Source organism: Sabethes cyaneus, chromosome 1, assembly GCF_943734655.1.
Source record: "Sabethes cyaneus chromosome 1, idSabCyanKW18_F2, whole genome shotgun sequence".
Lineage (NCBI taxonomy): Eukaryota > Metazoa > Arthropoda > Insecta > Diptera > Culicidae > Sabethes > Sabethes cyaneus.
Window position 1 is genome coordinate 12,497,054 of NC_071353.1, and position 14,416 is coordinate 12,511,469.

The following is a 14,416-nucleotide window of genomic DNA, read 5'->3' on the forward strand; positions in this document are numbered from 1 at the left end:
ATTTTATTAATCATGATAGTACCGAATCGCGGCACAGGATTACAACTATCTAGGAACATCATCAATGGGTATGACAGGGCTGTCGTTCGCTCACACTATGCGCCCAATGTTCCAATATTATGCCTTGTCGCACAGAGCGATTCGGCAACACACCTCTACAGCTAATATGCACACAGCGTACGAGCGAAAGCGGAGTGGGAGCGAACGACAGCACTCGGTGAAAATCGCCCAGTGAGTGTTCATCCAAACAGCACTTGGTGCTGCCCTTTGCCACACTTCGTGCGGAATTAACGCAAAAAAATTGTTTTGTATTTACAAATTTTCTGCCCTTCTAAAAGTGAAAATACACGCTGCACTGAACAACTAATATGGTCTATGTTAAGTTAGTACGGATCAGGCGACGCAACAGTAAAAATGTTTTTTTTCAATCACACCACTTCAACTGACCCAGCGCAGGGTGTACAATCCAACCGCGCAGAGTGCGGCTCTTGGTGTGGTAAAGCACGCAGCAAATTTATCACACTGCGTTTGCGACTGCCTTTTCTTGGTGCGCGTATAACACGAAAGAGCGTGTTTAGCAAAAGAGACACTGAAGGGAATTTGTGGGCGAACACACACCGCATGGCGAGTGTTGTGTTGTTTAAGAATGTGTGTCTTTTGGTCTGCGCTGCGGTTTATGCCATCTCTGGGTATGAGCAGTCCGGAAACAGCAGTGTACAGCAAGCGAAGTCACCCCAAAGACGATCATTAACACTGTCACAGTGGCCTTTCAACCCAATACCCTTCTGCCACACAAAAAAGGGACTCACTGCTTAATCTGCACAGGGACTTGCGTGCTTTAACGCCGGCTCTGAGCTGGAGAGGGCTGTTAGGAGGTCTAGTAAACGCGACAAGAGAGCCATAATTACTGATCGCCGCACAAACTTAACCGATAAACTGTACATATAAACTATTCCGAGTCTCAAATATCGCAGGCCAGCAAAATCAGCAGCACGTGACGCCCACAGTACGTCGCATCGACCGTGTCAACTCCTAGCTGCCGTCGTTAATTGAAATTGAATCAGTACTCAAGTATATGAAGTTTTGTAAAGCACCAGGAGTGGCCTAGGTGCTCTGAATGTGGCGGATGGCGGTATCATGGTGCTCTGTATCGCACTTAAAGTACTTCGAAAATCGATCCTCGAATCCAGAAGAAAAACGATGCTACTCTTCGTTAGCAAGCTGGATTCCGTGCCGGCCGATCATGTGTAGATTAGATCACGACGCTCAGTATAATATTCGAATAAATCATCGAAATTCAGGGCTGTCTTTTGCTAGTGCTATTGACTTTGAAAAAGCATTCTACCGACTAAATCACAAAAATATCTGGGGCGTACTAAGTCGTAGAGGAGTTCCTGATAAGCTAGTCTATCTTATCGACGCTCATTATGAGGCGAACTGCTGCACAACGGCCTTCTGCTGGATCCTATAAGGATTGCTGCATGGGTGAGACAGGGTTACATACATTCACCGCTACCGATCCTCGCCGTTATTGACGAAATTTTAATTGAAGCCATTGAAACTAAACCTAACCGAGGATTATCCTGGAACCCTTTGACAAATGAGCGATCTGGCCGAGGACATTCTTTTGCTTTAGCAAATGCAGAAAGATATGCAGAAAAAAGTTTGATGGTCTCTGTGACACAATTCTAAGGCAGCAGACATCAACTCAGTGGGAGTGAGCATCAATAATCCATCAAATGTAACAGTAAAGGTTGAGGAGGGGTAGATTTTCAATAACCTGATAACTCTAGGCGGTAGCCAAGACTGACATAGACACACGAATCAGGATGGCCAGCGGTGACTTTTTGCATCTTGGGAATGTTTGGCGCTCAAATCAGATCACTTCAATTTGAACGTGATCCGTTCTATTACCAGCTACACAAACTCAGATCTTCGTTGCCTGGATACATTTTGCGGGCTTGGTGGCCACATACTTGCATTTCCAATTCGAAACTCGATCGTCACCATCACCAGCATAGGTGGAGGTGGATCTGACATATTTTGTAAAAGTAGCGAGCGAAATCTGCAGAAAGACACTCAACTCGAACCGGTAGGAACGACGCAAAAGAGGCAGATCTAGAGGCTATTGGTGGGCTAATCAATTCAGGATATTGATTCGAAACTCTCCTGGCCACCGATCAAGGCCATGGCAGATTACCGTCAACATTTTGTTTTGCCGAACCAGCGAACATGGACACATAAGTATTTAAGTCATCAGTAAGCAATTGAATTTTTTCCTCCTTTTGTATTAAAATTCCTAGTCTTTTCCTGGTTTTCCGGTTGAGTGGCCATCCTGTATTAAATCTTGCTTCATTTAGAATTGGAACAAACTTGCTTTTTGGAAGAGTTTCCACTCGAAAAATCATGTAGTCAAAAGAATCCATTTTGTTTTGAAAGGAATGATTGGACGTGATAGGTATCACCCGTTTAGGATCAGTGGATTTTTTTTCTCTTTATTATCGAGATAGATCAGTGGATTTCCTATAAACTTCGAAATCAAAATCTGTGGAATTTCTTATAACGACAATCTCCAAGAATGAAAGCCTGTTGTTTTGTTCCTTCTGGAATGTAATATTAATATCCTTGTGGACAGTATTGATTGTTTTCAAGAGAGTATCAGTCATCTTGTTTTAAAACACAAAAAATGTCGTCCACATATCTCCACCAGCGATCTGGCAAAACATTCATTTCCTTCAGCTCACATAAGAAATGTGACATGGGATTCCCCATTGAGGTTCCCAACTTTTGCTTATAAAAGCTGTCTCTAAATTCGAAATAATTTTCCACCATACAAAGTTGGGACAGTTTCAAGTAGCACTTAACATTTGTTCTCCACTCATTTCCACTACGTTGTGAAAGTAGCCAATTTTCTAAAAGTTTTACGACTTCGTACACCGGAACAGTACGGAACACGTCGAATGATATCATAATTTCCTTAGTTTTAATCGAGAAGACTCCTTAGTTTTAGACGAGAAGACTCTGTCTAGTGGAAATAACCGAAAACACAGTCAAGGGAGGCAAAAGATGTTCAGACATGCGTTCGGTTGTTTCACCATTTCTTGACAAAGTTTGACATTTATGCATTTTTCAGTGAACTTTCTGACAATCCCGTCTAAACTTACCTCCTGCGTCAATTCCACCGTCACGGGTATCTTCCGGTCATCCTGGTCCCTGCTTTCGCTATCAGTTTCCTCCTCCTGTTTGATCTGCGTCGGTTGCAGATCATCCAGAGGTTCCTGCTTCACCTGCTGCTGCAATTCACCGGCCGCTCCACAACCAGCAGCCGATTGATCTTCGTCGTCCGGGGGTTCTTGTTTTACCTTGACCGTCGCTAGTCCCTTCTTGCGAGCATCGCAAGACTGACAGCACTCATGCGAACTGCCAGCTTCCTCACTCTCTAGGTCCGACAGTTCCAGGTTGTCGTTGACACCCGATGCGAAACTTTCGAACGGTAAACGTAGCAAATCTTCGAACATCGTTGGTGGCTCGTTCTTCAACGGGATTTGATCCAGTGCATAGCTGTTGATTGGTGCTTCGCCGAAATCGTTTAAATCAGCCATATTCTGCTCGAGAATCGAGCTACTATCGAAGGCAAACGGATCGGAATTAAGAAAAATGTCCTCGGCGTCGAAATTCTCGAAGCTCGGCAGCATAAGTGGATCGGCCGTTACTGCGGGGCTGGCGGATGAATTCGATGACTCCGATGAAGCCAACGGAATTGGCGACGAGGCACGTGTAGACGCCGTTTGATTGGTAGAGTTTGAATTCTGAATATTAAGCAGGTAAGCCTGCAGATCGAAGTGTCTGAAAGGAACATTGTACTGCGTATCGAAACGGGCTAGATCTTCGATGATGGAAGGCAGAGCTTTCCGGTTAACGTAGGTCTGATCGGATAAGGGAGCGGCTCGTAATTCCAGCTGCCAACCTCCAACACCCGTTCCGGCCAGGCGAGTTTCCCAGTGGAGATCCAGATAGTTTTCCGGATCGACACGCAGTAGGCTGAGTGTCAACGCCAGATGCAGCAACTGTTCGACGTAGTTCTTCTTGTGGGAAATCATCGTTGTTTTTGCTTTGTATTACAACGAATCGAATCAAACGCAAAATGTTATGATGTAGCTTTTCGTAAAACAACGCAATTTTAGCAGACGCGGACGCTCTGAGCACAGACGCTGAGATCAATGACTCAGTAAACAAGTGAGGTGTATGGTAATAAAATACAAAAACTGCTTCGTAGGCTACACAGTCTATGGGTATGAATCAGTCTTTTTCATGATTACACAGCACACAGCACGGGCAGGTGTGAGTGAGTCGCTTTCGTCAGATCTAGGTTAAAGGCTCGAGGTTCTATTCTATAGGAGCCACAGTTCAGTTCCTGATAATAATTTCTGCCATAGTTCACAACACAAGCACTGCGTTAATTGCTGACAACCGGTGTTTTGATTTTGCAAAATTTCTGCAACCACAATCCACGCGACATAAACAGTAAGCTCATACTGTTTTGCTATTCTGTCCTCAATTCTCTTTACCGTATTTGCACATGAGTCTCACTGGCACCACCGTTCTCCGGTGGTTTCATCATCAAGGCCCTCACGACTCTCGTGACGAGCCGGACCCGTAGTAGCGACAGCAGCAATACATTTATGGTCAACACGAGAGGATTCGAGGCCCTCCACTGCTACTTGTTGGAGATAGGTTGCGTATCTTTCGTTACTTTTCCGCTTTACCTTTCTCACCTTGCAGGGTTTAACACATGCCACCTACCTCCTCGTAAGGTAGCAAACAGGTAATTACTGTCTTGTGTGTTGTACGAGAATCAACAAAGAACCAAAGTCTCGGTTGCACACAAAAACCAAATACGGCAAAGTTTATCGATTGACGGACAGCAATCAATTATTTAAACAGCACTAATCTATCCACCTGTGATATCAAACTCGCATCACTCTACTGCCGAATTTCACCACTTAACATTAAAGAGGCTAATTGTATTTCGGTCACTCTCACTACTCTTCGGCTGCCAAACTGAATGCCATGGAACACAAATTTATTCAACGAGTGAAACGCCTCACAAATTCGACGATGGAGGGCTCAGCCTCAGCTTTGCGGCCAATGACGAAAGCCTATATTTCAATTCTGCACAGAGAACCTTAGCAGTTCCTGTGAAAAACCAGATGTTTGCTTGTTTGTAAATTGCTTGCCACTTTTTTCCTCTTTTTCTTCTAAGCGCAGCACACCGAGTTTGTCGACCTGTTCAATCAGACTGACCAAACGCACCATTCACTTCGATATTCGGAACGGTTCTTTCGTGATCGCGGATAATAACCGAAATGCTTCACGACTTTAAACACTCTGGTCTGGTTGCTTACGACTGGGTACTTGAGTTTCGAGAAAAACTTTCCTTTATTCCTCCCGTGCAATACCGCGATATTGAGACGTAACGCAGCGGTCGCGAATCGCGATTTCCATCCGTCCTTTCCGTTCAGCCGTCAGTGGACCGTGCACAACGTAATGAATAGTCATCTTCTTCGTGGTGGTGGTGTTCACCGTCGGCAAAATTCAACGCGAGCAGTCGCGGATACACGTATACACCGTCAAATCCGCCCGTGTTGAACGAACACAGTACACAAAGTAAATTGATATATACCAGGTATGTGACCATCGAGGGTTGCATTAGTGTGTGTAGAAAGAAGAAGAAATAGTTCTGAAATATGATGGAACTTGCATGAAAATTAAAACTAAATTAATTGTAATTAATGAATGCAGCTATATTATTCCAGACAAATATTTGAACATTTACAATGAAATGTAAGGAATATATTTTAAAGTCATTTGCACTTGTAGCCTTCTTTATTATGCGTAAAAAATTTGAGAACATGGGTGACTAACTATTTCGATGTGCAATTGAAAAATGAATTAATGTTAATGTAATACTTCACGATCAATACGGTATACGGTTGCTTGAATTAAAACACGTTCCATCCAACATTTTGCTTGCATGATGCTCTTGAATATCTGCCTTTGATGTCTTCTTTTAAAAAATAGTTTTATTCGAATAGATGCTTGTGCTATTGCTTGAAAAGTCACTGTTCCAAGATGATACCTTTTTATCATAAATTTACCCGTCTCAACACTACGTAGAAAACCATAAAAAGTAATCTTAGATTGCTACAAAACGGTCTTAGAAGATAATTAACACTTTAAAAGCTTACCAGAAATCAGACGAAAAATATCGCGGGCGGATAACAATGTTGCTCATGCTGCTTATTGAACAATCATGTCCGAGCATTTAAAAAAAAATCTTTTTTGTTTTACTACTTGTAGGAAAGCGATATAACGACATTTCTTTGAGACATCTTGATACCGCTCTGACGAAAAAATTTCCGCTTGCAATTTGGAATGTTGCACTTCATTGTATTCATGAAAATACATACTAGAAATAATGTTCTAAGCATAAACATAAAAGCTGTAAGAAAAAAAAGACAAATCTTGCGTATCCAACGATTTTTTTAAAAAATTAACTAATTTTCCATACAAAATGCTCGAAATCTCAGAACTAGTGTAGATGTGTTAGTGCAAAGTGTATATGACAGCTCGCATTGTCATATACCTGGTATATATCAATTTACTTTGCACAGTACACACGGGACACGGGAGAAGACGTCACATCTTCGATTTTATTATTCGACAGCACAAAACGAACACGAAAGCTGGCAGTACCGAATGCACGCATACACAGCAAAATGTGATTATCTCAATGCGAACAATGCATAAGCATGGGGTTTTGTTTTAGGGATGTTTAAGAATATGTAGTATCAATCAAAATTATAAATATATTTATCTAACAAGAAACCAGGATCAGGACACAAAAATTGTTGAGAAAATGATGAGTTTGAAAAAAGCAAAACCTAACTTCATTATATTCCCTGTACGGTCTTCACCGTGGGATGCAACATGTTGCTAGTTGTTGCTCGTTCTTTTGCTACCGGAATATTTGTGATATGTTACTTGGAAACATCGGGCAATCCAGCTTTCCACGAGCGATAATGGCAGATATTGAGCACAAGTGGGCACAATCTTTTGACATTCATTGGAGGAGCGTCGAGTTCGCCCTGACGGAGTTACTATGGATACATTCATGATTGTTTGTTGTTCGAATGTAAAAATGTAAACATTGTTCAATTTTGCAGATCAGCTAAAGAGAAACATAATTGAACGGCCAAGAAATTTTATGGATTGTGGCTTCGAAGTTTTCGCAAACTTCAAGGAGAATGTCCAAATATCTGATCTGCAAAATTAAACAATGTTTACATTGTTACACTCGAGCAACAAACAATCATGGATGTTTCCATAGTAACTCCGTCAGGGCGAACTCGACGCTCCTCCAATGAATGTCAAAAGATTGTGCCCACTTGTGCTCAATATCCGCCATTATCGCTCGTGGAAAGCTGGATAGTTTAAGAAAAGTTGCATGTCACATGTTGCCAATCTAACCGCGCTTTTATCTACATATCCACAAGGATTCTGGATTTTGCGCGTTTGCGTAGTGTAAATATCATACATATATAAAAATTTAATTATACACATAGAAATTTTCATACCGATCTATCAAATATTTACGAAGTTAAACGCACATTTAAAAAAACGCGATTGAGGAAGGAAATCTAAATCCTGAACGTCTTTTTCTCCAAATTGTACATATTTTCAAAGCCGGTGAGCAAGCCGAAAACGGCTGAATCGATCCACTTCAAATTTTACTGCACGTTTTGACGTAGGACTACGTCTCTTAGGAAGATAGCTGGTATAGGGCGTAATTCCAAAAAATCTTTCTCGAAAAGTGGTCAGGTTTTGATCGATTTTCAATATTCTTACACCAATCGATTGCAAAATCTTCTTAGAATTGGCCCAAATGAAGGAAACCTTGGATTCTTGATGTTGAACTATTGAAAAATTGAAAATAATGAACCTATGTTTTACCAGAATTTTCGCTTCGTGATTGGGGTTGTTGGAAATGAAACAGCAACTCGGAGTATACCATAATAGATCTAACTAATGGTCGCAGTGGTCCAGGCTCCCATAAAAAAAATGACGTCATCAAATTGGAAATGCGTTTTCACGCTTCGGCTTATAATGCAGTCAATTTTCAATAGATTTCCAAGATATTTACACCAATTGATCGGAAAATCGATTTGGAAAATATAGAAAACTATTGATTTTCAATGCGCGTCATTGACAAATTGAATTATTTTCATATTTTTGCCTTCCCTTATCAGTGATTCCTTAGCACGGATGACAGAAATATATACGATACGACATGAGCTATGGATTAAGCTTCCTTATGATTGTATTTAATTTACTCCCTTATAGAATCCGATCGAAAATTGTTGAGCTTCAGCTGTTGCTGCTTCCCCGGATAAGGCAACGAAGACATCCAAATTCACCAAGCGAGACGCCAACAAACCGAAGTATCCTTCGACTCATCCGCCAGTGAACGATACGGTTTTGGCTGCTATGCCTTTTACTGCGCATCGTCATTCGGTCAGCGCTCAGCGGCTTTCGACACATCGGACAGGACAGGTTTTCGAGTCACATCCGTGGCATAATTTTAAACGTTGTATTTGAAACATTGTTTGCCTTACGGTGCACATCGTCGTCACTTAGCCGTGTTCATCGGCTGCTGAGGAAAGGAAAGTATACAAACGACGGGAATAAGTTTACTGGTCACGGGCGACATTTTTTGTCACTTACAAAACGTCTGCAACTTGTAAATGCTTTATTATCAGTGTTCTTCTTTTGTAAACTGCAGAAAAGTGTTGCGCAAATTTTTCAGCTTTTTGAAAACTCGCGCGTACCGTCTACCGATTACCAGAGGAAAAGTACTATTCAACGTAGAAACAGATCATGAAAATTTATTTACTGTTTGGTTTAGTGTGACTTCGATTCGTTTTAATAAAATAGATTCAATCAATTCATGGATATAACTCCAAAATCGGTTGAGGATTGAACGTATACAATGTTACTACTTTGATAAACGTTACGAATGTAGCTTGTATACATGAAGAATCGTATTATTACATACATGGATACATTCTATTGCGGTTATTTACATAAATTTTCATCCTGTTGCGGCGGTAACCCGCATCGTCAATCACTGCAACGAGAACAAGGAAAGGTGGCCAAATATTTTTTGGTTTATATGTGCAATTGTTACTGACGCTTTAGCAACTAAAACTACATAAAAAATGTCTTTTAGCATCTTACATTCAAAAATATGTATTATATAAATTCATTGAATATCATAAGTATAAAAATATGTGTAAATATAGTAACAAAATTTAAGAAGTACGGAATGGGGTTGCAAATATCTAAACAATAGAAATTAATCTATTTGTATGGCAGCTCTGGACAAAAGCACATCCTTCAATATTTGGCGAGGTCAGCATTGGGCGATAATGTATCGATATAACTGGTACCGATATTCGTGGACGAAATCTCGATAGTTTTTTTTCGAAATAGTTAATTGCAGCATGCATATAACAGCTTTGTAAATGTTAACACGTTATAAAACAAGTCAAACGGAGTGTTATAAAACAAATGTAAAATGCAGATCGTCACGTGATGCGAGCATTTTTGCTGATTATGCTCTCAGCTGAGTATACGTATCGATATGTGAAAAATATCGATATTCAATTAACGAAAATTCGTCAGCTTCGCTCAATACAGAATTATTTTGACAGCTTGCTATGAACCGAGAATGAAAAGATTTCTTGCAAAGCACAATACTCTCGCTACAAAGAGACTTACGTAGTCTTACGTCACCTATGCGGTCGTGTCTTGTGCACAACCCCTCAGATTTTTTAAGAATATTTTACCAAGAAATTAATCAAAGGTTTTTCCATATTGATCATTATTTTTCATTTTATACACAAGCTGCCGTTTTGTCAAAAATTATTATTTCGTTAATTCCTTCGATCAATCTATTAATAATATATCATATTATCGTTTTCGTCTGGAAGGACTTTTACTGAATCGTTGAACCATTGATATCGTGCTCACTTTATTGTATGAAACAAAAGTGTTCCTAGCGATTTTCTATAGCAGTTATTTTAAAAACTATTTTTACAAATAAAATATGTTAAAGTACAGTCAAAAGTTAGCATAAAATACATACAAATTTGTCTCTGGCTGTCATTTTAAGCCAGTTAATGGGTTTGCTCTGGAAGAATTCTATGAAAATCAATACAGACTTGTGAGTTAACTGTAAAGTTAAAATTTTCGCCGAATCATTCACAGCTTAAATAGGCATCATTTGTGAAAATAGTAGATGCAATTGAAATACATCTTGTTGTAAAAAAAGTTATATCTATGTCAGTATAGGATCCATTATTATTTTTATATTTCACTAGCTGACCCGACAAACTTCGTATTACCACAAATTAAAATGTGTTGTACATAAATCGTGAATCTGTCACAGTCCCGAGTTTAGCAAGTTTCTGAGGAGCTCAACCTTAGCACACCTTAGATAATTCATTTTGGCAGTTACGTAACTATGAAAGCATGGGTAGTTTAATTAACAAATTTTTAATTTTTCGTCACAGTAAAGTAGAAAGCTTGCTTTGAAGAAAACCGAACTAAGTATAATAATAGGACTATTTACTGGTCACAGTCCGAGAAAACGCCATCTCAAAACGATTGGTAGGCTGAACAATAATACTTGCCAACTCTGCGAATTCGAAAGTGAAACTGCAGAACATCTGCTCGGCCCGTACAGTGCACTAACTCTTCGCAGACTAAGATCCTTCGGTAAAGGAACAATGGAGCCTTTCGAAGTCTGGTCTGCAAATCCCAATCAGGTAATAAACTACATCAGAAGTGCTATGCCGGACTGGGAGAAGAGGTATGAATTGACAATGACGAACACTTCCATCAATAGTGTTTTGTCGGCATCTAATACCTAGACGAAAGCAGAAGTATACCACAATAGATCAAAATAATGGGCGCAGTGGTCAAACCTTCCGACCTTTTCATGGGAATTACCATTTCGACTCTCGGGGTGATCCTCTTCTTACTTGTTGTCACTCGCTCGAACCCAACAGAAGGAAAATAATAGAGGTCAGAAGACCTAGGAAAACAAATAGTGTTTGGTGGTCTTGTTATTTTCAGTTATGTTTTATGGAAAAGTCTAAAATTTCTCGAGTTTGATTAGTTTTTCAGTTACGCAAAAATTTCTGTTTTGTTTGTATGAGAGTCCTTATTCCCCTACCACAGGGGTGAGGGATCTCAAACCATCATAAGAAAAATCCTACCTGATAAAAAATACCTACAAAATCCCCCACATGCCAAATTTGGTTCCATTTGCTTGATTAGTTCTAGAGTTATGAGGAAATTTGTATTACATTTGTATGGGAGCCCCCCCCCCATCTTTAAGTGGGGAGGGGTTAGAATTCCCCTTCCAAAGAAAGGAGGGGTCTCAATTCACCATAGGAAAAATATTTGCCTCCAAAGACACCCACATGCCAAATTTGGTTCCATTTGATTGATAAGTTCTCGAGTTATGAAAAAAATTGTATTTCATTTGCATAGAAGGCCCCCCTCCTAAAGTAAGGAGGGGTCCTAATTCACCATAGGAAAAATTCTTGCCTCCAAAAACCTTCATATGACGAATTTGGTTTCATTTGCTTGATTTGTTCTCGAGTTATGAGGAAATTTGTATTTCATTTGTATGGGACCCCCCCCCCCCTCCTAAAGGGGGGAGGGGTTTTAATTCCCTTCCTAAAAAGGGGAGAGGTCTCAATACACCATAGAAAAAAATCTTATCTCCAAAAACACCCACTTGCCAAATTTGGTTCCATTTGCCTGATTAGTTTTCGAGTTATGCAGAAATTTGAGAACCTTCCCCGGCCCCAAAAACCCCTGCATACAAATTTTCGGTAGTTTTCGATTCTATCAGGAACATACGGACAGACAGACAGAAATCCATTTTTATAGGTATAGATAATATTTACAATATTCCCGCATAGCCATATTTCGCGGTAATAATTAGCGATTCAATTTTTAACAACCAGTTGTAATACGAAAATTTCCTTAACAAAAAATCATTTAAAAATTACTATTTACTGCTGACGGTATATAAAGTATAGGTCCGCAAAGATTGAGGCAAAAACACTAATCGAACCGTCAAATCAGGGCTTCAAAAGAGCCGAATAAACAAACTGGTTCGTCATTATGTTTCGTGCGCAGGTGTGGAAAAACCATCTAATTTGCCAGCACTCTTTCTTAGTTACTTAGGTGGCTTGCCGTCCTAAGACAAAGCCTGTTAAACAAGGTTGCTCCAATTAACTCAGTTGTGGGCTACCGCTCTCCAATTCCTTGGACTTTCCGCCAGATCTCGCTCCACCTGGTCGAATCATCTTGCTCGTTGCGCTCCTGGTCGTCTTGTTCCTACCGGATTTGAGGCAAACACCATCTTTGCAGAGTACAGTGGACCCCCGTTCGTTTGAACGATTCCTCATGCAAACTAACGGGGTTAGTTTTTAATTTGAACAACTGGTAACCCTAAGTATGCTGGAACTTGTGTGAACTGGCTGCCCTGCTCTTTGTTATTGTTTTGGTGGTTTGATTCAGTTGGCAGTTGAAAGCAGCGAATATTTCATTCTCCGATCGGATTTCTACCATAATCGTTGGGAAAACGCAATGTGACACAGTTTAAACACGGTAGATCAGCACAAATAAATCGTGCTAATGTGCATTGTCTGCATAAGCAAATGTTGTCATATTGAAAATGACGTTTGAACCATTTTTAATTTGCACGTCGTGCAAACCAACGTACTTTATTTTAGACGTATTTACCTTCTACCCAATCTTTTCTGCTTCGCGCTTTAGTCTAGTGCACTGTTCAGCCACCGCCACAGATGTTCTGCCGATGTATCCATGGCATCGGCAAAGCAGCCGAATTGAAATTGACAATCCACCCGAAATCCGAACACAGCACTGCGTACCTCCAGGCTTGTTATTTCCTCACTCATTGTGCAAAAAGTGCAATTTTCCATTCAACACAATGAGCAGAACTGCTGCTGCAGATAAGAAATACATGCACATAAAGAGAAACAGACTAAAAATAAAGAGAAATATATACAAACTTTAGTTTCTCATTGTGCGAAAAATGAAAAACTTTTGAAATCGCTCGTACTGCAGTACGTGTCAGAAGCAACTGCAGCACTGGAATTCTAATTTTGCCATGTCTATCATCGGCTATCGTAGTATGGTAACGTTTTTGGCACTGTTGCCGCTGCGAGAAATCTAAACAGTCTTTTTGTGTCCATATCATGGGCAGCCAAAAAGTGTATTAATATTTTGTTGCTCAGTTTACTCCTCAATGAGTAGAGCAAGAACAATGTGCAGGATGCTGAGCAATCGCGGTCAGTAAAAACAAAAAAGTTAAGACAAAACGGAGAAGAATAAATCACGACTGAGTATAGTGCGAATTTTTCTTTTCTCTTTTTTTATTCTGAAGAGGAATCATCCCTGGTACCATCCATCGTAGATTGAATAGTTTGATGAGCTTGTGTTCTGGGGAAGCTGCGCTCGTCCATGATTTTCCGTAACATTTTCCGATCGATGGTATCATATGCAGCTTTGAAGTCAACGAACAAAAGGTGCGTGGGAACTTTACTCTGTATTCGCGGCCCTTTTGGAGGATCTGCCGTAGTGTTCTTGACCGTTTGTTGCACCGTCGAAATCGCTTTCCTCACCGCCATGGTTCTCCGCCTGGGCGCTATTCAGGTGTTCGTCGAAGTGCTTCTTCCACCTATCGGTCACCTCACGATCGTCCGTCCATCCGAATACTGCCATTCTTATCCCGACACATTTCGGCTCGCGGCACAAAGCCTTTGCGGGATCCGTTCAGTTTTTAGTAGAACTTTCTGAGAACGATGCAGCCGCTCCATTTCTACATATTCCTGCCCTTCCAGGTAGCGCTGTTTCTCCCGAAAAAATTGGTTTCGCTGCATCTTCTTCTGTTTGTGTCTTTCCACAGTCTAACGTGTAGCAGAGCATAACTTGGCCGCGCGCGCAGCGTTCTCCCCATCCATCACCCTCGTACAATCATAGTCAAACCAATCGTTCCGCTGATTTCGTGTCACATGCCCGATAGAGCTCTCCGCTACAATGCTGATGGCTATTTTGATGGTGTTCCAGCAGTCCTCGAGAGGGGCTTCGTCCAGCTCGTCCGCTTCCAGCACTGCAGCAGCGAGTGAAGCTGCGAGTGAGTGAGCGAATGAAGTCAGCACTCTTTCAAATGTTTTGATTTAAACAGTTTTGGTGATCAGTCAGAATTGAATCGATATCAACCTATAATCAACAGCAAGTGCAATTTAAACCT

The 14,416-nt window shown here is 40.7% G+C and overlaps 1 protein-coding gene across 3 annotated transcripts in view; it reads right to left on the reverse strand.

The window, feature by feature from the left end:
* Positions 1-14,416, reverse strand: part of LOC128732813 (segmentation protein cap'n'collar) — a 139,126-nt gene that overhangs the window by 111,717 nt on the left and 12,993 nt on the right. Inside the window, exon 1 of one of the 3 annotated variants that reach the window (XM_053826211.1) lies at positions 3,165-5,510. The exons of the other annotated variants lie outside the window; for them this stretch is intronic. Coding sequence (XP_053682186.1) covers positions 3,165-4,100 — 936 coding nt within the window. The 5' untranslated portion in view covers positions 4,101-5,510. Of the gene's footprint in view, positions 1-3,164; positions 5,511-14,416 lie in introns of those variants that run through there. 3 annotated transcript variants of the gene reach the window in all.